Genomic DNA, 23,160 nt, shown 5'->3' with positions numbered 1-23,160 from the left:
TAGCTGTAACAGCCGCATTGCCACAAGTTGCTTTTCCAAAGTAATTACCATCAGGCTCCCTGTGGTATGCAGTGTTTAACACATTTCTTCTGTGTTAATGAATGCAAAAGCAGGCAACACCACTATTAGTAATTGCTTTTTATTCGTAGTCCTCATTTTCCAGATAGGTCACATTAAACACAGCCATTAAACAATAGCGGTTGAGATAATCCATACAATGTATGCTGCTTTTGTTTGGGTTTTGTGTCATTCACCAGTCATTGGTGCAACTTTGAGCCATATGGGGAGACAGGGGCTGATAAATGAGAATGCCAACCTGTATCACAACTGGGCCAGAGAAGTCAAAACCTTAATCAGGTTTCATTCAATTACACTTCAAATCAACAAAACTTGATAGCCAAAACTCCCATTTGAATGAATGCAATAATAATCACTGCCTGATGTCAAAAGAAAGTAATTAAACAATAATGAGTGGGCGTATATTATGCTAGGCTTCAGACTCCTTCTTGATCTCAGCAATTTCCCTTCCATTGGACAGCAAGCAGCTTGAAAGTTTGTTTGAATGATGTATCTTGCTCCACTATGATTAATATTTGACTTCTAGGGGTAACTTGGACTGGGAAACCTATATTCTCAAGTGGCAGATCACAGTTCAGGAGAATCTTTCCTGATAAATATGCCAAGAAAAAAACAGGAAAAAAAAGGTTTGATTTTGAGTCCTGATTTGATTGGCCAATTGTTTAAGGAACTCCCAGTTGCTGGCTTTCATTAATAAAAAAAAAAAAGATATAGAATGCCTTATTCGCTGTTCACAGTGTACAGTACAATTTTATTAGTTACTTAACTTGCCTCCCTTAACTCCGCCATTCTCTTTATAATCATGTGGCAGATATTTTCTTTCAGTCTTATAAAACATGTATTTAAGGAATGAGAGAAATAACTCATAAACTTTATCTTTCATTGCTGCCTCTTTCTCCAGTGGTGATAGTAGAGATACCATGGAGGAAAAAAAAAATCTTTTGTGTGTAGTACTTCCTTCACACACAATCATGTTAATTTTGACTGAACCAGCAAAACTCACATTGTATAAACTCTGCTGGTTTATTGGTTCGTTATGTATCCGTTCTAAATTGTGAAAAAGATTTTTTTAACCTGGGATATCCTTATTGGAAGCAGTATGCCAGAGATCTACAACACAAGGCAGTTGTCAGCCAAATTAAATAAAAGCAAGATTTCCTAAACTCTTCTATAAAGCTGTGAGTCATGAATTCTGAATTACCTCAGAGTGGTAAATAAATAATCACTACTAAATACAGATAATGTGTTAAACAGCTAAAGCTAGTAAATCACTAGTGACAGAGAGCCTTAAGGTAAATTCCTCTTACACTGGCACAGCCCTTTCTCAGAATGTTGTGGTTTTATGTCTTCAGAAACATACAATGAATTGTACAATTGGTTACTCAGTGTTAAAATCATTTATAAAATACACAAATCTCCATCACTTGACTGCATTTACATACTGGCTTAGATTTTGCTGAATAATGGATCTCACTGGCAGAGCTAAAGACTTGGTGCACAGACACTGAAGTGATGGGCACCACGGAAATACGTATAAGAGACTGATCAAACAATAAGAAATCCTCTCCACTATGGAATTTCAAGCTATCAAGCTATCAAGCAAAACCAATCTCGGGTCTCCTGGCCAAAAAGAAAAAAAAAATAATTATATAACACAGACAACACCACATTTTAGATACATAAATTGTCCAAAACATGGAGAGTAGCTTGATAAAACATGTACAAATTCTTTTTTTTACATGTAGTAGTAGACTTTTTTAACAGGAGGAGCTAAAAACAAACTGTCAGAATGGTTGTCTCCCAAAGACAATTCATTATAGGACTGACTAGCTAAAATCACTATTTAACAGCAATCCCAACATCAAAACAGGCTGTTGGGTCAGCTTTCTTTCTTGAACTGAGGAAAACTATGGCTTTGTGGGATTTGAGATTGCCAACGTCTTTTATAGATGTTTGTATAGTACAGATTAAATTTAATAAACCCAATACACCATTTTTAAACAATGTGCCATAGTGGTATTTCCAACAGAGTATCTGAAGTCTATAAGGGACAAATCCTGAGCTAAACGTTTTATTCTTCTGCTTCTTCTTGTTCTGTGCAAGTTCATTTTGAATGTGCATTGTTCTTTAACTTTCATCTAATGGCAATTTTGAATTTTTCAAATGCAATAAAAACACCTTTAGAAAAAAAAAGTAGAAACTGTATCCCAAGTTATTCTGCAAATACTTCTCAGAACAAATGAAAACCATACTAAAAACACCCCCCAAAATAATCAGTGTATATCTAGAACTGCAGTAAGCAATTGCACATTCTAAAGAATCAGATAAAATACTGCTCATGCCACACTGGCACTGACATGTTTTTCAGCTCTATTAACTTAATAGCAAAACTTTGAAAATGGTGGCATCTCTTAAGAAGTCAATCAAATATCCTACATTAAATAGGCTGGCTGCATGTATTTGGGGGGAAAAAAAAAACAAAAAACAAAACCAAGGAGGTTCCAGATGTTGGTTCGAGTGTAATTTTTGTTATTAAACATGGGTTTGCAACAGAAGCTTCTACAAGGACTTGCACATAACCATGACTGATGGATGTATTTGTAGGCCATTCAGTTAGCTCCATCAGCTCACTCAAACACATTTTGAACAGATTATGTACTGCAGTACTTCGTAGACCATACATTAAACAAGAGACTTTGCTCTGAGGCGCTGCTTCCCACAATCCATGGGGAAAAGGAAGCAGGAAAAAACAAAACTCATAGAGTTCGACAGCTACCGAGGCAACACTTGCCATTTACAATATAAGCCCAAATATTTTTGCAACACAACTATATATTAATTTAATAAAATACACAATATAGCTCTTATACACTCAACAATTTGGCTCATATGCACTGAATCTGCAATAAATCAATAAAAATATGTCATTTGATGTAAACACACTGAATCTTCTTACATTTGCACATTTAAATGATCATGTGATTTTTGTGGATGTCTAAGACATTTTCACTTTCCTGAGCTATTTTAGTGTCCACAAATGAATAAAAAAGTGTTAATAATGTTAATTTCATTTGTGTATTACCCTTAAAGGTAACTATTTTTTTTTCAAACTTTATTTTACTTCGGTGTTTTTAAAACTTACCGCTAACTATTTATAGTTTTGTTGGACACTAAAATGCTAAATAGATATTAATTTTTTTTTTCTTTTTTATCAAGTGAATTAGCTTATGTGTGTGCAGGACAAGATGGACTATATCATTTTACATTTAACCTTAATATGATATGAAGTGTTTTACTAATGATCAGGATATGTTTTGTTGAATAATGATCTGGAATGGGTTTTTTTGTTTTCTTGTTCTTTTTTTTTTTTTCATATTTGTGGCAGATAACTTTGTACATAAATGTTTACCACAAATGAATGTTAATGTTTGGTGTCGCTTGGACTACTACAAGAACTCTTTTTAGGACTTTCAGTAGAAGCCTGTGGTGACTGCTGGAAATCCACCACAGATCAGAATTATTCAACCCTGTTTTTCTTGGGGTTTATACGTAAACAGTAAAGTCAGCATCAGCTATTGAGGACAGTCTTAAAGTATCAGACATATTTCCATTCCACCTTTCTCACACCTTCCTATCAGATTGTCAAAATGGCACCGTTGTTCCTTCTTTCATTTTGTTCTTAGTGTACTTGACTCTGTCCTAATGAAAGTTTGGTCAAAATGAAACCAGTGTTATCTGTCAAAAAGAAAGAGCAGTGAAAAGAACATACTTGTGGGCACTTCAGATGTTCACTAAAAGCCTTAAAGCAGCATTGGTCTTCCTTCATTCCTGTAAATCTGTTACAACCAGGGGATTAATTTATTTATTTACGTTTAATCAGCAGAAGAGGAATGTAACTGCCAGCCTGTCCTTATTTTCCCCCTCACTTTCTGACGGCCACAGGGTCGCTTCCCCGACAGTCCTGCAAGAGCTTGTCTATTTCTCTCACAACTTCCTCGGCATCCACCGACTCCCTGCCTAGATCCCGGGCTGAACGGTCTAACTGCTCCAGAACAGAGTCCATCTCACTCGAGTCTCGGCTCACTCGGGAATGCACATCTGCAAAGGCCCTAGCCATCTGATCTGATGCAATGAAGGGAGTGTCTTTTGACTGTTTACTAGGCGATAGATACTGACTGTCAGTTGACAAGTACTGGCTGCTTGGTTCAGCCAAGGCTCCTGATTTCACTTCACAACCATCCAGTGGTCCTTTTGTTGAGGTGCAAGGCTCAATGCATGTCTTGGTTGGGCTGCTCGATGCTGAGGGAACCTCCTGAAGCAGAGGACTCAGGGCACGTTTGGCTTTTAAGTAAGGTTTAACATTGGCAATGAGAATAGTGTGCTCTCTCTTGTCTTTCCCAAATGTACAAAAAGTCTTTTTCCCGGTGGGATTCACAGTTTCGTATGTCTCAGTCTCAACATTAGCTTCAACTGTGGGTACAAAGAGATTTGTGCGATAATCTGCATTCTCAGCCTGACTGTCTGCAGGGAACTGTGGCATCCAACACCTGTCAGAATGACCAAGCACTCTGCATTCATCTGTGCAGTTAACACATTCTTCTTGCTCTGTAAAACAAAGGAGAAAGAGAAAAAACTCTAATTATAAGTGGATTTCTTTAAACTAATGGATAGGTTATGATCAACACGTCATGGGCTTACTTGACACCTGGTTTCTTAATTATGGAGAAAAAGAAGAAGCTATAATTAAAATATTTCAGAAGGATTGCATAAACCTGTTAGTTGAGACAATAGATTTATTTAACTCTGTTCTCTACATATTAAAGCATTCACACAGCCCAATGGAAGTATAAAAGGGTCATTAGAGAATCATTCTCAGTGGAATTGAGCTTCATCTGTAAACTAATCTGCTGTAGAAATCTGTTAGGCTTTGTTCTGTAAAACTCATCCTAGAAAAGAGTGAACAGTACTTAAGGAACTCAAAGGCATTATCAGGATTATTTTTTTCAAATCAAATAACTGAGAAATGACTGCCTTTCTGGAAATACAAACACTTCATAAAAATCAGCAAGCTGTTTTTTCATTTTTGTCACCTCCATTTCATTTATAATTGTTATGTTGTGTGACAGTCACAAAATTAATTTATTTATTTACGTTTAATCAGCAGAAGAGGAATGTAACTGCCAGCCTGTCCTTATTTTCCCCCTCACTTTCTGACGGCCACAGGGTCGCTTCCCCGACAGTCCTGCAAGAGCTTGTCTATTTCTCTCACAACTTCCTCGGCATCCACCGACTCCCTGCCTAGATCCCGGGCTGAACGGTCTAACTGCTCCAGAACAGAGTCCATCTCACTCGAGTCTCGGCTCACTCGGGAATGCACATCTGCAAAGGCCCTAGCCATCTGATCTGATGCAATGAAGGGAGTGTCTTTTGACTGTTTACTAGGCGATAGATACTGACTGTCAGTTGACAAGTACTGGCTGCTTGGTTCAGCCAAGGCTCCTGATTTCACTTCACAACCATCCAGTGGTCCTTTTGTTGAGGTGCAAGGCTCAATGCATGTCTTGGTTGGGCTGCTCGATGCTGAGGGAACCTCCTGAAGCAGAGGACTCAGGGCACGTTTGGCTTTTAAGTAAGGTTTAACATTGGCAATGAGAATAGTGTGCTCTCTCTTGTCTTTCCCAAATGTACAAAAAGTCTTTTTCCCGGTGGGATTCACAGTTTCGTATGTCTCAGTCTCAACATTAGCTTCAACTGTGGGTACAAAGAGATTTGTGCGATAATCTGCATTCTCAGCCTGACTGTCTGCAGGGAACTGTGGCATCCAACACCTGTCAGAATGACCAAGCACTCTGCATTCATCTGTGCAGTTAACACATTCTTCTTGCTCTGTAAAACAAAGGAGAAAGAGAAAAAACTCTAATTATAAGTGGATTTCTTTAAACTAATGGATAGGTTATGATCAACACGTCATGGGCTTACTTGACACCTGGTTTCTTAATTATGGAGAAAAAGAAGAAGCTATAATTAAAATATTTCAGAAGGATTGCATAAACCTGTTAGTTGAGACAATAGATTTATTTAACTCTGTTCTCTACATATTAAAGCATTCACACAGCCCAATGGAAGTATAAAAGGGTCATTAGAGAATCATTCTCAGTGGAATTGAGCTTCATCTGTAAACTAATCTGCTGTAGAAATCTGTTAGGCTTTGTTCTGTAAAACTCATCCTAGAAAAGAGTGAACAGTACTTAAGGAACTCAAAGGCATTATCAGGATTATTTTTTTCAAATCAAATAACTGAGAAATGACTGCCTTTCTGGAAATACAAACACTTCATAAAAATCAGCAAGCTGTTTTTTCATTTTTGTCACCTCCATTTCATTTATAATTGTTATGTTGTGTGACAGTCACAAAATAAAAAGGTTTTCTTAAAAAGCTTATTTTTCCTGCTAAGAACCGAGAACTAGAATTTTCCATCAGTATGCATTAAATATAAGCTTGTCAAAAAGTGCATATTGCAATTTTATTAGACATGAGTATGGATCATGTAATCAGTTTTCCCCTTTTTTGTTTTGGTACAAGTAAGTGAAAATGGATTTGCTCAATACATACAATTTGGAAGAATGACAAACCATGACACACTATTTGAACTGATAATGTTTTCGGATAGGATTTCTATATTCTTATTTCTTTCAAAGAATATAGTTAAATCAGATTTTTTTATTCACTACATTTTTAGAACATAAATTTTGATACCTCCTGTTCTACAATTCAAAAACATAAAGAAAACTTTCTGCTTTAAAAACCTTAGCTTGTCTGTCATTTTATACTAATAGAATATGTTTGGGTCACCATTTACCATTTTATAATTATACACATGACTCTAACCCAACGTCAGGGATAAGGAAAAATTTTAGAAAAACACAACTCTGATCCAAGTTGCTTTCTTCTTCTTCTCAGTACTCTCTAGTCACTACTGATAGAATAAATCCTTTTAGGATTATTCTAGGTTTCAATCAGCTATACATTGGTCTTTAGCTATTAAGCGTTTTCTTCCAGAAAATGGGCAGATGGGTTCAAATATTCATTTTATTTGAGGAATTTAGTATTTACAAAATGCCTTGAATTTCAGTTTGACAAAAAACTATGAGTATACCTTTAAATGTAAGGATGAAACACACACAGAGACATGTGCAACAGGTCTTCAGAAAAGCAGAACAAACTTGTTGACCCAAAGATAGGGAAAATTTAAGTGATGATCATCTTTCTAAATTAGAAAATAGATTCTTAGTAATCTTATATTATCACCACCAGATTCATGGACAGTTGCACTGCAGAAACCTGAGACAGAAATATACCTAAGGTGATCTATGAGAATCCAATAGTGTAAACAGCTTTGACTGTTCACATTTCTAAAGACATGAAGAAACCTGAGACAGAAGAAACACCAAAGGTGATCTATGAGAATCCAATAGTGTAAACAGCTTTGACTGTTCACATTTCTAAAAAGACATGAATAAATGTGACTTTAATTTAAATAAAATTGTGTTATGTCACAATGATCAGTTAAATCAGGGTGAGATAATTTACTCAGAACTGATATTTGTTAATGGTACAGTTCTGTGAAAAAGTGTCATTCTGTATATGTTCTCCTTCCTTGAAGAGTTTAAAATCTTAGACTGATGTAAGCCCTAAAAAAATATCAAAAGCAAGAGAGAATGAGGTACAGGGAGAGGAGAACAGAGAGTGATTTTTGAGGAAAAGAATGTAACAGAAAGGCTTTAAATATAAAATTCATAGAGGTGAGTCAGCCTCACGTCTGTGCCAGGTAAGATCATGGAACAGATCTTCCTGGAAGATATATCAAAACATATGGAAGACAGGGAGGTGATTAGAGACAGACACCGTGGCTTCACCAAGGGCAAATTGTGCCTGACTAATCTAATGGCCTTCTACGATGGAGTGACTGCATCAGTGGACAAGGGAAGAGCTATGGATGTCATCTACCTGGACTTCTGTAAGGCCTTTGATACAGTCCCCCACAATATTCTTGCTGCTAAATTGGAGAGATACAGGTTTGATAGATAGACTGCTAGATGGATAAGGAACTGGCTGGCTGGCCGCATGCAAAGAGTTGCAGTCAATGGCTTAGTGTCCAAGTGGAAACCAGTAACAAGTAGTGTCCCTCAAGGGTCCACACTGGGACCAACATTATTTAATATCTGCATCAATGACATAGACAGTAGGATTGAGTGCACCCTCAGTAAGTTTGCAGATGACACCAAGCTGAGTGGTACAGTTGATTCGCTAGAGGAAAGAGATGCCATCCAGAGAGGCCTTGACAGGCTTGAGGAGTGAGCTCATATGAACCTCATGAAGTTCAACAAGACCAAGTGCAAGGTCCTGCACCTGGGTCGGGGAAATCACCAGTATTAATACAGGCTGGGGGATGGATGGATTGAAAGCAGCACTGTGGAGAAGGACTTGGGGATCCTGGTGGATGAAAAATTGGTCGTGAGCTGGCAATGTGTGCTTGCAGCCCAGAAAGCCAATTGTATCCTGGGCTGCATAAACTGAAAGAGGGTAGATTTAGATTGTACATGAGGAAGAAACTCTAATGTGAGGGTGCTGAGACACTGGAACAGGTTCCCCAGAGAACCTGTTGTGGATGCCCCATCCTTGGAAGATTTCAAAACCAGGTTGGACAGGGCTTTGAGCAACCGGATCTAGTGAAAGATATTCCTGCCCATGGCAGGGCAGTTGGAGTAGATGATCTTTCAGGGTCCCTTCCGACCCAAACCATTCTATGATTCTATGACCTCCAAGGAAAAGTAAGCTGCACACTGATTTTAGTGTACCATAATAATTAGAATTATCATGATGAAAAGTAAGAGTAAAAGACAACCCCAAAACCGGGACTGTAACACCGTGACAGAATTGAGAAGACTTTAAGGAAGTGATTTAAGTTTGTGGTGTTTGATTTTACTTCACTGAAATGAGATGACATCGGTATGCACAACCATAGAGACAACATATGTGGTGACAATTGCTTGACGAAAAGGGAGCCATACAAATAAAGGACATTGCTATACACCTCATTCTACCCATTAGTTCACCTCCACTAAGGTTCTCTGTATCTAGTTTTCCAGAGCTTCTACAGCATCAAAGAGCTGCTGCTTAAAACAGCCAGATGAAACTGCTACTCTCTCTCTTTCTCTTTCTCTCTCTCTCTCTCTCTCTCTCAAAAGGAAAACATAAAACTCCTCAAAACAAACCAAATCAATATATTTTAAAAGACACATGGAGCAAGAGCGTTGGAGAGGAAGGTACCAAGCTCTAGCATAGGATGGGCAATAGTTAATACTAGCCAGGTTTGATTTGTTTTATCACAGAAATCTGACAGAAATAAACAAACTAAAAATGCCCCAAGCCCAACCCTTTCAATGTTAATTCTAGAACTTTAGGTTTTGCAAATGCTTACTATTAATTAATCTGTTCTTTTTCTCTTCCTCCTAATCCTACAGAGTAGATTTGCGGCAAGATCAGCCTCTAGCTTTAAAAGTGAACCTATATGGTAAGGAGAAATAATAGGTGCTTTGTTTAGGATTTTCTCTAACCATATCTAAAATTATGTTTCTCTTATATGGAATTCATGACAATGCTGAGTAAACATTTTCTGGCATTTTTAAAGGTTTCCCTAAGCAATTAATCAGTTTTCCAACTAACTGTTTTATTCTGTAAACTTAACTATCTTTTGTATACATTTTTGTAAATAATTTTGTTCCCTTTTTAACAAAAGATGAAAATAAATACATGCTGCATGTTAACTACCATATAATGCTCAGAGCTGCACAATCAATGGACCAACACTTCTCTCTGCTGCTCTCTCTCTTTTCAATTATTCCATCAAAGTAGGACTCCTCTTTGCTCCTTTCTTTCTTACAGAAAAAAAAATAGAACTTCCTGTAAAACTTTCTAACCATATTTAATGTGTCAAGAGCTCATAACGGACTGGGAGACCATCAGTGAACACAACTGGTAAGATTTCAATACATTACAGCCAATTTCATTAAACCAAAAAAGACCATCTGTGGAAGGGAAAGTCTTCCTGCCTTTCAGGTAGTAGTTCTGTGTCATATTATCTTAAAATACATTAAATAAATGTTCATATATTTATATACAATTCTCTGCTATCTACATTGACAACATATATATATGCATATGAAATATACAACTAGAAAATTCTATTTCGACACTGTCTTTTATTCTAAAACTTGACTGAACTGTATTTGTTTAAAAAAAAAAATAAAATTATTGCCTGAACTGAGATTGAAATGAACAAACTTTAGATGAAAGGTAAAGATCGGAGAAGTTCTCAGCCACTGGAAATAAGTTAACTACACTAGGTATTCAGTATTGTGCCAAAAACTATGCTTTGAGATTTTCAAGACTGATTAGGTTAATTTTGTTATAACCAAGTTATGTTCTAAGATTTTAAATTCTTAGCTCTTGTGCATGTGCGTACGTATACACTGGGTATGAGGATAACTCTTACACAGTATTTACATTATTCATTACTGCCAATAAAAATACAAAGTTTGCTGGCAATCTCTAAGTAAGAGAGATATATATCATATAGCATATATATGTTATATATATTGCATGCTATATCTTCTTTCCCCTTCTCATTTCCTGCATTTACTAAAGCAGTTTTTATACTTGCATTCATACTTACAGTATCGACTAACTTTCCATTTCTGCTCCCTGAGCATCTAAACAGTGACTGAATTAAATATGAAGCCAAAAAAGAAGAAGAAACAAATACTGAATGACCTTGAAGTGAAAACCACCTGCATTGCATGAGCTTTGGTGCTCTAGTCTTGAAAATCTGTGTCTTTTCACTTCACTTTTTTATGTCACATCATAGGAAATGGATTTTGAGTATTGATTATCATACATTATAAGCTGCTCGTCTCACTATTAGCCTATAATTTTGACTGCTACAGCTAGCAGACAGTGAAGAAAATCGAACAGGCACTTTTGTACTAGCAGCAGAAACTATAAACACAAAGTGAACTATCACCACCAAGGGCCAAATTAGTACATATGAGAAAACAGAATCAATTTAAAGGTAAATATATAAATATATATATGTAAAATAGGTCATACACTGTGCTGTACAGCAAGACGTGCTGGTAGAGTGATATGCACCATCGGTCTTTATCTCTATACTTGTCTCCCTCCTGTTGAAAATAAACCCCTAACAATGCAAGTGTGTACAATAAACAGAAGCAGCCTAGAGGTTTTCCTAATTCTCTGGAGCTCTAAGGGTAAACAGTCAGAAGTGCTTTATGCACTTAGGGGAGAACATACACTAAAATAGAACTGCTAAATTATCAGCCGTAGAAAGAAAAGGAAACAAACTATCTGGAAACAACAGTCACCAAGATAGATGATGTATACTGGATAGAAATTTAAGATGGTGTAGGATGAAAGTTATGTTGGCAACATATAAAATGCAATGCAAGGTATGTATTTTGGTGCACCATAAGACATATCTTACATATTTTATTCTATATGACCAGAGAAGCTATATTTAACATCTGCCTTCTGTAGCAAACTTAAAGCAAAAGATGCTTTTATTGCACTATCTTTAATTTCCTATGTTTTCCTCATAAATATTGTGAACAGAATTAAATATGGGTACTGATTTCACCCTAAACATATTGCACTATAAAGTTAATTAATTAATGCTTTAGATAGTTGGCTCTTTTCTATGGCTAAAAATACGATATCTTAGTTTGACTCACTAATTATATGAAATTTGCATAATGATAACAAAGAAGAAACTTAAGAATTATTTTTTTTAAACAGTGACTCAATGTAGCCAAACCAAGTTAATAAATACAATATTTTTTCTAATTTAATTGGACCTTAATTATTTAAATTAAACATACACACACAAAGCAGAAAAGCAAATGAAAAGTAAACAATCTGTGTACCTAAAACATCAGCACACAAACATTTTCAAGAAACATTTCATGTAATATGTTTATAAGATGAACACCACTATTTACTCTGTATCAAAGTACTCCATATAATGTAATAGTAAATGTCCAGGCTCGTGTATAGGGGAAATCAGACTTTAAATATATGTATATGCACATATACATATATGGTTTTATATATATGTATATATGCATGTAAATATATGTATATAAATATATGTATATACACATATATTTAAAATATGATTTCCCCTATACACAAGCCTGGACATATATCTAGACCTAGACCTAGACCTAGACAGTCATATTCCTCCCAAAATCTATAAATGATGTTATCAAATTGTATTTGAACTTGAACAAGGTAGGCAGGGTTTGGATCATTATAATTTCTAAGATTTGACCTGGTAAATGGTCCTTCAAGTGCATTCTTTTCTAAGAACTTTTTACTCACAAAATATTAAAAAATGTAGCTTTGTATTACCATATGTTCATCAATGAAGGCTAAATAAGAATATGGCTAGATAAGTACGTGAATAACTCTGAATATTTTAAGATGTCAGTAGCTTTTGTTACTTTTTATTGTCCTAGGAAATGCTAGCCTATCTTTCAGATATCTTACTTATTTACTCTTTTTTCCTCTTTCAACAGGTGACTCGTAGTTTTTACTATGGCATGAACACCTCCTTCTAATTGACCTTTTTTATTTTCTTCTTTTCTATAAATATGGAAGTGAAAAAATAATCATTAATTGTCAGGGATGGCTCACTGGCTGACTCAGTTGACTGGAATAACTATCAACTAACAGCTCCAAATGAAAAATACATTGGAGGACCCATTCTAAAATGTATGTTGTCTTCTTTTTGAAGCATGCAGTTTCACACTGCTGATACGATCTACCTTCACTCTTGAAATGCTCTATTCTTCATTGCATTACAGACTGAACAGTAATGTACATGTTTTCTGACCCTTGTTTCACATTACAAAGGGAAAGATCTGCCTTTGAATGCATGCATGGAGTTCACACTGACTTCCCTACAAGGTAGATTCATTTCACCCTTGATGTTGTGAATTTGTGTTCATTATTGAAAGTATTTCCATTTAGAATTCATTCAATAATTAAAAAAGGTGTAAAATCCTCTGTAGCTTACATTTCTCTGGTCTAACCACAAAAACACTGTGTAAAAAAAACCCCACCAGTATTTGCTTTAGACTAATAACATAAAGTATGTTTTATATATTTTAATACCTTGAATAGATATGAAAGATCCATAGTTTCTGTACATATGTGTAAAAATTGACAATAAATGGCATCTAATGTCTAATTGAGAATATAAATAACTCTGCCTTTCAGAACTTCAGTAATTCCTGTAATATGACCAGAAAACCTCCCAGAACTTATATGAAATGGTGTCTTACTTCTCTGAGACAGGCAATTGCCTTTACTAAAGAACTGAAAAGACTATAAGTAGGTATTTATTACAGGAGAAAAATAATGGGCTGCTTTGACATGTCGTAAACACTGGGGCTATATGACACTTCTGATGAGAACAATCAGCTAAAGTACTACTTCTGTGGTTGGGTTCCTGTTTAATTACAATTGATTTTGACATAAATGAGCAGAGGTAAACAAATACTTCTATACACATGCTTGCTGTTATTAAACAGAGCTGTCTCCAATCTGAGTATTTATATTGGCTTGTCTGTTTAAAGGCTCCTTTCAGTTAGGCAAAGCAATTATGTAGCTCAGATTAGCAAAATGACTGGCAGTAAAATGAGAATGGACTGCCACTTTTTTAAACCTCTTAGATCTCATGGTCTTTTCCTGATATTATAACTACAAGCTTCTGAGGTCTATAAACCTTACACAGTTTCCCCGTTGTTGGTTGTTGGATTTTTGTTTGTGTTTTTTTTGTTTATTTGTTTGTTTTCTGGACACAGGATAAAGAGAATACTTTTTTTTTTATATTGACATGGCATAAAACAATTCAAAAGCTATAAAAAGATAGTGGGCCTATGGATTTATTTCTAGTTCACATTTGTCCCAAACCATAAATATTAGAGGAATATTTCAGGATTACATGGAGCACTACAGAACATTTAACATTTTTCTTATGGAAGTATGCTTTAAATTCATGCTTATGATTTAATGGCAATCACATATTTTTATTTAAAGACAGTGTAAAAGCAAGAAAACATTTCTGTTACCTGAAAATTTTCCATCCTCACAGCGGGCTGGTCCACAGATCCCAACAATGGGTCTTTGGCCTCTGCCTTGCTGTTCTGGAGGCAAATCAGACCTGTGAGTCACAGACAGGGATAGACTCTGCTTCCAAAATTCACAGCAACATCAAAACTTCCACAGCAGAAAAACAATTTCTAACTGTGGCCCAGGCACGCTCATGGCCCTCGAAATTTTTTACTGTGCTTCTCAAAGGTACAAACACAGAAGTTTATAGTTGGCAGTGAACTGAAAATGTCTGACTAGTAAAAAGGGTGTCTCATTTCTTCCTATCAGAAGAGAAAGGAAGGCTGAGAATAGACACCCAGTTTTGGTTTCTAACGTTTGCCCGTAAGTCAGACTGGCACCTACTCTAATTTGCAGTAAAAAGGCCATATGACAGTCATGAAAGGATATTTTGGCCTCTTCCCCATCCCACCATAAAAAACTCTTCCTAGCCCAGGGCTGCAGGGAGGAAAAGTACAAGGGCTAGCTATGCCAGCCCTGCACTTAGCTGAGAAGCTACAGGGAAATGTTAACAATCTGACAAATTCATAGTTTTAAACAGTAAATCTTTGTTGTAGAGCCCAAAAGCTGTTTCCTGGAAAAGAAGAGAAACAAAACTGCAGTAATTATTAGAAGAGAACAGGTTTGTGGATCTATTAGAAAGAACATTTTTAATATAACACATTTTCCTACTCTTGATCAAGGCAGTTCCACAGATTTTACAGTGGGATTGTTTCAATACTGGCACCTAGAAATGCAATGACTCTTAAATCCAAAACTTAACTGAATTTGTGTAATCACTTGCAGAATTTGTGTGATATTCACATTCTTTTTTACTAACTTTATTGTGATAGTCATAATTATAATATCAATAATTTCCATATCTAATTTCTAATATTTAGTAAATACTAACACTGTATATTGTACTGTGGCAATGTTTAGGAATCTAGTCATTAACCAGGTCCATTGTGAGGCATCCTATACAATTATTAGTAGATTGTACAGTTAGAGACAAGAGGTAACAAGTGATTATGACTACCAAAAGCAATGAATGGAAAAGAAAGACAACATTAATGAAAATATAATCATGCTGTTGACATTTCCTGAAAATACCAATATAAAAGCTCCATAATTTAAAGAAGCTATCCCCATCTGTCACACCGTCAAGCTACCAACTATTAGCTATACATTACACCACTGATCCTTCCTCACCGGCTGCCAATTATCTCAGTATACAAATCTTTAATTAGAAGGCACCAAGCTTTTTGCTTTGTAAGCTTGTCTCAAATTTAGATATGACAACTTGTTTACAGACATTGACTGATGAGGGTGCCACAGAGGAGAGAGACATGACAGGCTTCTGAAGAAATCTGTTTCTATGTCCTTTTGATAGCTCTGTTTGCATCCTGACTATAGGTAGACTCTCTTGAATGGAAGTCTGTCAGGTTCTGTGTAGGAGCATGATTTTGTCCAAAACAGAATCAATGCAGTAAAGCTTTTCAAATACTAACTGTTTTCCTTTACAAAGCCTCACAAAAATGACTAAAGGCTATATGGATGCTGAACCAACCAAAATCTGGCTACTTTGGTGAAATAGAGTAGTTTCCTCCACATTCCTGCCAGCATGCCTGGCTTTACATTCAAAATCTCCTTTACAGACCATGTCTGGTTTATACTGATAGATGGAAAAGCCCACTGGGTATCATTCTCTGCTTCAAAAGGTTGATGTCGTATACGGGTCATATACTTTGGACTTCATGGGAGGTACAATGCATCTGACAGAACAGGAGGAAGAACACTTTTCATGATGTTGCTCTCAAAATAACCCTGAAGTTGTCCAGGCATCTTAAGGAACTCTCACTTGGACATACAGATACAGAAATCTCTTCTTAGGAAAAAAGAAATTATTTAAGAGCGTCATATAGAGCCTCCTCTATGCTATGATAAGTAACATATTCATTATTGTTTGATTAGATGGTGCCCTAGACTATTGTTTAGCAGATTGCTGGTGTTGTGTTTTATTACCACCTTCAAAAGAGATTTGCAGAATGGGATTACCCTTATGCCAATTTATGAAACACCCCCATTCTCTTAGGAATTTGAGTTTCATAATGCTATCCTACTTAGCTTTCTGCCTGGAGAGTGCTCCAATTAGATCAATCAGAAAGAATAATTAAGGATGCCTTTTTCAAATCTGACTCTCTAAATATAACTAGTTTGGCAAAAAGAATTGTACTTGTAAATAAAGTCAGTACCATATTTTCAGGTTTTCCATGAACTGTAAATGAATTTCTGCAAGACACTTACTGAAGATGACTTCAGAATACTCACATCTTCTTTTCCTCAGATCCTTCATCAAGAACCATAAGTTCCAGATCACTTTCTTGTATTTCAAGGATTGAGGAGATTATAGATATTAACAACACTAATACAGAAAATCTCTCCTGCTAGTTACCTGTATTTGCAGCAGCTGAGCTGCTCAACTGAGAGTCACCTTTTTACTTGTCATCTTTGCATTTGTTATAGCTTCAACTTTTGTATTGATGTCGGAGTACTGTGACGTGACAAAACATATCTTTAAGAAAAATTGGTAATTTGGGAAATATTTCTAAAAATGTTGCCATTATGTGTTCATTGTTTTCACTAATATCTTCACTTTTTAAGCCTGCTAACTGTTAGAAGCTATTTTTCTAGTCTGTAGCAACCCCTCATCTGAGCCATGTTCTTATAAAATGTGTATTTTAGTCCTGGAGATAGACTTAAAAGCTAGTTGCAAACATCACTGCCGAGTAAGGTGCAGTCAGGGTAGTTTCTTTTAGCTGTGCCCTCAGTTTACTTATCTGAACACCCTACAAAGGAAATCCAAGAGTGAGGCATTAGATAAGTTGAACACTGTTTTGGCAAAGCAAGTAAAAGATGCAGCTGCTACCTTTAAACCTGCTGAAGGATTCAGAATATGTCAGTCACTGTCAATCTATTGACTTTCTTTAAGAAAATCTTTACTCTGTAGAAGTGATGAACATACTACACCCCTAGAAATGGGGCAGACATGCTATAAAATGCAGTAAAACCTATTCTAGACATGCATCATGATCAACTTTCTCAGGGTATTTAAAGAGACCTTTTCATTTACTAGAACTTATCACTATAAAATTTACTTGATTTAGAGTTTCATGTATGCTTTCCACCATGACTTGATTTTAATGGGTTCCCCTCCTCCCAGCCTTTTTGTTTTATTGGAAAGAAAAGGGCAAGAGACCTGCACAGTTATTATTGGCTTGAATTCTTAGTATCACAGATAATGGGAAGCAGAGAAAACTGAGCCCAAATATCTACTGCATGGTTTTTCAAAAACAGCCAGCCTCTGGGTTTCCTAATGAAACCGTAGCTTTGTTTTGTTTTTCTTTAAGAAAAAGAATTGCTTTAATTCCCAAGGAGACAAAAATTGTGTGTGAAGCACCATATCTGAAAGCAAGGCTCAGTCTGACCTTGAACAAATTCTGTAAGGAATTATGGTAAGAAAAAATTGTCTTACAGGAAACAAAAATCTAACTTTTTTTTTTTAAGTCCACCTGTTACAGCATACGCATGGTATGTATCCCACTTCTCAGGTATCTAAGAAACAGTTTAGCAGAGCTCTAAACTTATTTGTAAGCTCTCAAGTGACTCTCTGCAGTTCCAGCTGAAGATGGATACAAGGCAGCTAATTTGCTACCACCAAGGGAAAATGTTATAACATAAAAACATTCCCTCCCTTAGCTTCAAAACTGTCGAGTGCCTAGGGAGCCCGACTATTTGTAGAGTTGATACTATGCATATGCTTCCTCTGTAACTGTTACATGCATACATCTGGCATCTGTCTCTGTGTTAAACAGACTTAATTGTCCCTAGTATTACTATGTAAAAAACCTCTAACCTAGATGGTCAATGCAAAAGAAATAAATGAAAGGTTATATGTGATTTTTGTAGAATTATTTTTGCATTATTCCAAGGTATGCAAAGAGCTCTGCACTATGGCTATCAGCAAAATGTTTTAGCTCTGCCCTCTGAATAACTTTAAATAGAGATTACGCTCTTTTCTTAGCGTGACATTTGGCACTTTGTACAGCCTCTTAATCAAGTGGGTTTGTTTTAGCTGGAATTCCTTTTTCCATTTATTCTCCTTTTTTTTTTTTTTTTCCTTTCTTGCTTGTTGATCCTCCCTTTTTTATCCACATCAGACTTCAGAGCATTTAATTATTTGCCAGACATAGCTGGACCGATTCTGAAGATGTCATTTCTTTCTTTTAGGTGACATTAGGGGGACTCTACATGTTAGAATATTATTCAGCTCACTGTTGCCAGCAAAGTCAAGACTCAGGCAAAGCACTTGATTTCAGATTTCAATATATTTTTAAAAGATCAAAGAGCATGGCAAATCTTGTTCTTTGGTTAGGCATACCATGCAGAACAGTAATACTCTAAAAGATGGAGGTAGCTGTGTAGAACTAATACTAAATTGAAGGCCTTTTGAAGTTATTTTAACCTTCATGTCAATGTTTATCTCAAAACCTCCCAGCAAAGTAAAAAAAAAAGGCTTCTAATTGGGAAAACACACAGAAATGAGTTCTTCCTGTAAAGTAAGATAAAAAAATACCAGTAATTTGACATGTGACTTCATTCATGATAGCAAAAATGAAATATGCTCAAGGCGCTTCTTTTACCAAGATTTATTTCTTTGAGCAAGACTATAAAGCATAGTCTTTCCTAAGGCAACTGTACCTGCCTAAGTCTATTTAGGATTCAGGGAAAAGGTATGCCTACAGCTGAGGTCTTCTGAAGAGCCTGATTTCCTCCCACCATGTCCACTAGATCCTAGTGAGCAGGAAGACAAGCCATAGTTTTTTCACCCCTCCTGTTTAAGCTTTATTATCATTCAACAGGGAAGCAAACCAGAGAGAGCTTCCATCTAATCTGCTATTTAAGGGAGAGTTCTTGTCAATCAAAAGACTGGAAAAAAAACCACAGGAAGTAGACTCAGATGCTGAATATTAGTTTCATCAGACGCCTAACAGCAGCTATGAAAGAAAGAATAATTTCATTCAAGAAACAGAGATAGCCACATAATCTAATTTCTGACAATTAAAATTAGGTTAGAATTTTCATGCTGTCTCTAGAGGCAATGGAGAAGGATGGATTCAAAGAGCCATTCAGAATGTCAGTGATAGGCTCCAGATCTAAACCACTTCCCAGATAGGCCTACGTACCTTCACCGAGTGTGCATGGAGTTGATGTCCTGAAGTTATCTACCTCTGTATTAGAGATACATACCCATTGGTCTGGCTTTTCCTATCAGCTGTCTTAGGCTTTTCAGCACTCAGAAAATTGTCTGTTTTGAGTGTAAGGGTCCAATATTCCCTAATTTAATGTAGGTGGGATTTAGGTGTGTAACTCAGCATGATGCATCCCCTTTTCTAAGATGTGCTCCTAATGCACATTGTCCTCCCATTGGTAGGAAAATTGTCCCCTTGCAAACTAATAACATACTGATTACATGCATATATAACTTCTGGGATTTCCACAGAACAGTCATTCAGTATCTAGTCAGATCAAGATTCCTGGTATTTTTCCACTGAGCTATTTTCTTGCAAAAGTAAAGCAACTTTCCTTCTCCCTTAATACTGTGCTACCATGCTTATATCAAGCTACTACATTTTTTACACAACTAAAATTTGTGTCAAAGTGCTGCATTTTGAATACCTGAGGGAACACATTGGGATCTGCGGCTCTTCATTGAGGCAAATTGTAGCTGATCCACTCCCTTCTTGTAGCTGCAGCTCTGGCTCCAACTAAGTTTTTGTCAGAACTGTAGCAGGGAGTGGCTTTGCTGATGTATAGGTGCTGCCACATTTACACAAGCAAGGTGTTTGACATGGTGTGAAGTGGCCTTTATTTTATTTTATTTTATTTTATTTCCAGAAATTTAGCAAGAGAAATCCAGATCGGCTGATCAACTATACTTCGTCTAAAGAGCATGTTGGCACCTTAGGTATGACCAGAACATCATCCTAGCTCCTGCTGGAATTTAGAGTCAGAGGCAGATGAGAGCAACGTCTTTCTTGCCAACTCTTTTGTCCAGCCATAGCTTGCTTTTGCAGCCCAGGCTCTGTTGGCTCACAGATCTAGCTGAATCCTAAACACTGCAGAGTACTGGATACTTTGCAAAGATTCTAAATTCCAACTTTCCCTTTCATCTACAGTTCAAACCTACAGATCTTCTGCAAATATTACCAAAGCATACGTTTAGCTTTTGCTTAACTAGGAAAATAAAAGGAAGGAAGCTTCATGAATCATAGCCCATGTTTATGTACCAGCTTTTTCATGCCTGCCTGCCTGTCCTGAGAGTACAGAATTGCTAGCCGTGGATTTTGGAGTCAGACTTTAAGTCATCTGAGATGCCCAAAAGTAAATCATAGTATGTCACTTCTCTCCTTTCCAAGGACAAAATAAAATTTATTGATATAGAGCAGCATACCTGGAATTCCCACCAGTCACTGATTCCATTCTCAGAAAAAATTCTGACCTCAAAATTCTTGTTTAAAAGGTTGAGTAGGACTGAGCTCTTCCATTCATTAAGTCTGTGGCTTTCAACATCAACCCAAATATTCCTTCTTTAAATAAATTCTCAGTTTAAATTTGGCATGTGCTTTTTGATTCAACAATGTTGAATCGGTATTTCTCAGAGAGTCAGACTGGGGTGATAAACAACTGTCAATAACTTTGTTCATAAAACATCAGCCACAGTCCTCTGAAAAGCTGACACACTTATTTAGCAGTTAATTTTTCTTTAAACATAAACAAGTGGAAAACCGATGACGGTAATCCTGTAGAGTGCACCTGCATTATCAAATGTTCCTGTGATATATTACCACAGATACATTTAGCCACTACAGCCTACTGGTCTACATGATATACAGATAAATTCAATTGCAGCTTGATGTTACAAACGGCCTTCAACATTTTCATCCGCATTTCATTGCACCTGCATAACTTCAAGAAGTATTTCAGACCCATACTGGACAGAGTAGTAAGGCTAATATTCACAGCATATATTGGGATACAACATATCTTGGAGCTTGTTTTAGAGCACATGCTTTTCGGTAGAAAAAAGCTAAGGTCTATTCAAAAGAAAATAATGATAATAAAAATTTATACGAAAAAATATAAAACTAACACGGGAAAAGAAAGGGCAATTCTGTAATAGGTTAGCCACTGAATAAAAAGAAGTTATTATGTAAAACTCATTTTCAAGTCAAAAAACAAAAGAGAAGAAAACATATATTAAATCTAAATGTTTACGTAAAATGTCTTCCCTAAAGTTTCCTAGGATTAATTCATTAGAAATTAATTTGTTTGCAGTCTTTCTTTGAAAAAAATTATATCTAAATTAATATATTTATTTTGCTTACTGCGAGAATCTGTTTTATAAAACAATCAGCAAATGTTATCCTTGAATATAATTGCCTATTTAATTTCAAACAGGAAATCAAAGTGGAGTAAAAATACATAATAAAGCATTTCACACAGAGAGGGATATGTATATTTCGTCACTTTATTTTCTACCTTTGGAGAGGAAAATACAGCATTTTCTGTAAGTTTTCAGTGTCACAGTTAGCCTACTCTAACCATGATGACAACATGTATCTTTGATGACATGGATGAATACATCTAAAATTCAAGTCTTCCTTCTAGCAAAACTGTAATCCTGTACAGAAGGTCAATGACTATCTGCCTATTAAGTCCAACTGTTTGTAAGTAGTAAGCAGCATTTTCTTGTTAAGATTTTTCTCTCTGCTTTGCTATCTGATTTCTGCAGGGACATGCACCTATTTACCACATTAAATCCTGTTGTTCATCTTTTGTGTCTAACATATTCTTTGTTCATTTCCTAGAGGTAGACAAACAGAACTGGCATTATTGTTAGCATTCTCCAAAGACACAGTCAATGCAGATCTAGCTAATCCCCTCCTACTTATTATTCAGCAATCAGTGTCTGCCAATAGGATTTGGGAATCCCAAAAGACAACATTTAAAGGGAAGGGTTAAATTCAGCTTGTTTAATGACATTCTCTGTTCTTGGGATCATTCATCATATTCATGGAATCTGTTCCATGGAGGGACCTAAGGCTGCCAATTAAAATAAATTAAACTAGATGGACAGCCATCCGAGTGAATGAGATCGCTGTCATGATCTGAAGTAACTTTATTAATGGTGAGAAGCTACGTTGATACAGACAGTTCTTTTAATCTGCTGCAAAGGCCCACATATTCCTTGCAGAAAGTTGCGTTTGGGAGGTATCACCTCTAGAGCTAAGCTCCCTCAGAAGCAATCATATTAAGAGAAACAAACTAGATGGACAGCCATCCGAGTGAATGAGATCGCTGTCATGATCTGAAGTAACTTTATTAATGGTGAGAAGCTACGTTGATACAGACAGTTCTTTTAATCTGCTGCAAAGGCCCACATATTCCTTGCAGAAAGTTGCGTTTGGGAGGTATCACCTCTAGAGCTAAGCTCCCTCAGAAGCAATCATATTAAGAGAAACCTGCTGGGGTACTTTATTTAACATTAAAGTGAATTTATCAGCTACTCCCAACTTTTTGAGAGACTAATTGAATTATCAAAGGCTGCAGTGGGGAATGTAAAGCCTCCCGAGAACAGATCTGTAATATAGATAAAATCCTTAACTCATGCCATGTGATTATCTTAAAATGTAGTAATAGCCAAATTTAAGATTTCTTTTGCCTGTCTAAAGCCTCTCTCTAACCACCAAAATTATGGGAATTGTCAAGTGTTTGGAACAGGAAAAA

At 36.2% G+C, this 23,160-nt stretch overlaps 1 protein-coding gene across 1 annotated transcript in view; it reads right to left on the bottom strand.

The window, feature by feature from the left end:
• Positions 1–5,281: 5,281 nt before the first annotated feature.
• Positions 5,282–23,160, bottom strand: part of PCDH17 (protocadherin 17) — an 87,627-nt gene continuing 69,748 nt past the window's right edge. The window contains exon 5 of the mRNA XM_009275651.1: positions 5,282–5,964. Within this exon, the coding sequence (XP_009273926.1) occupies positions 5,282–5,964 (683 nt within the window). The remainder of the gene's footprint in view (positions 5,965–23,160) is intronic.

Source organism: Aptenodytes forsteri, unplaced genomic scaffold, assembly GCF_000699145.1.
Source record: "Aptenodytes forsteri isolate BGI_AS27 unplaced genomic scaffold, ASM69914v1 Scaffold172, whole genome shotgun sequence".
Classification (NCBI taxonomy): Eukaryota; Metazoa; Chordata; class Aves; order Sphenisciformes; family Spheniscidae; genus Aptenodytes; species Aptenodytes forsteri.
The sequence above is the reverse complement of the archived record's forward strand: the minus strand, read 5'-3'. Positions and strand labels throughout refer to the sequence as shown.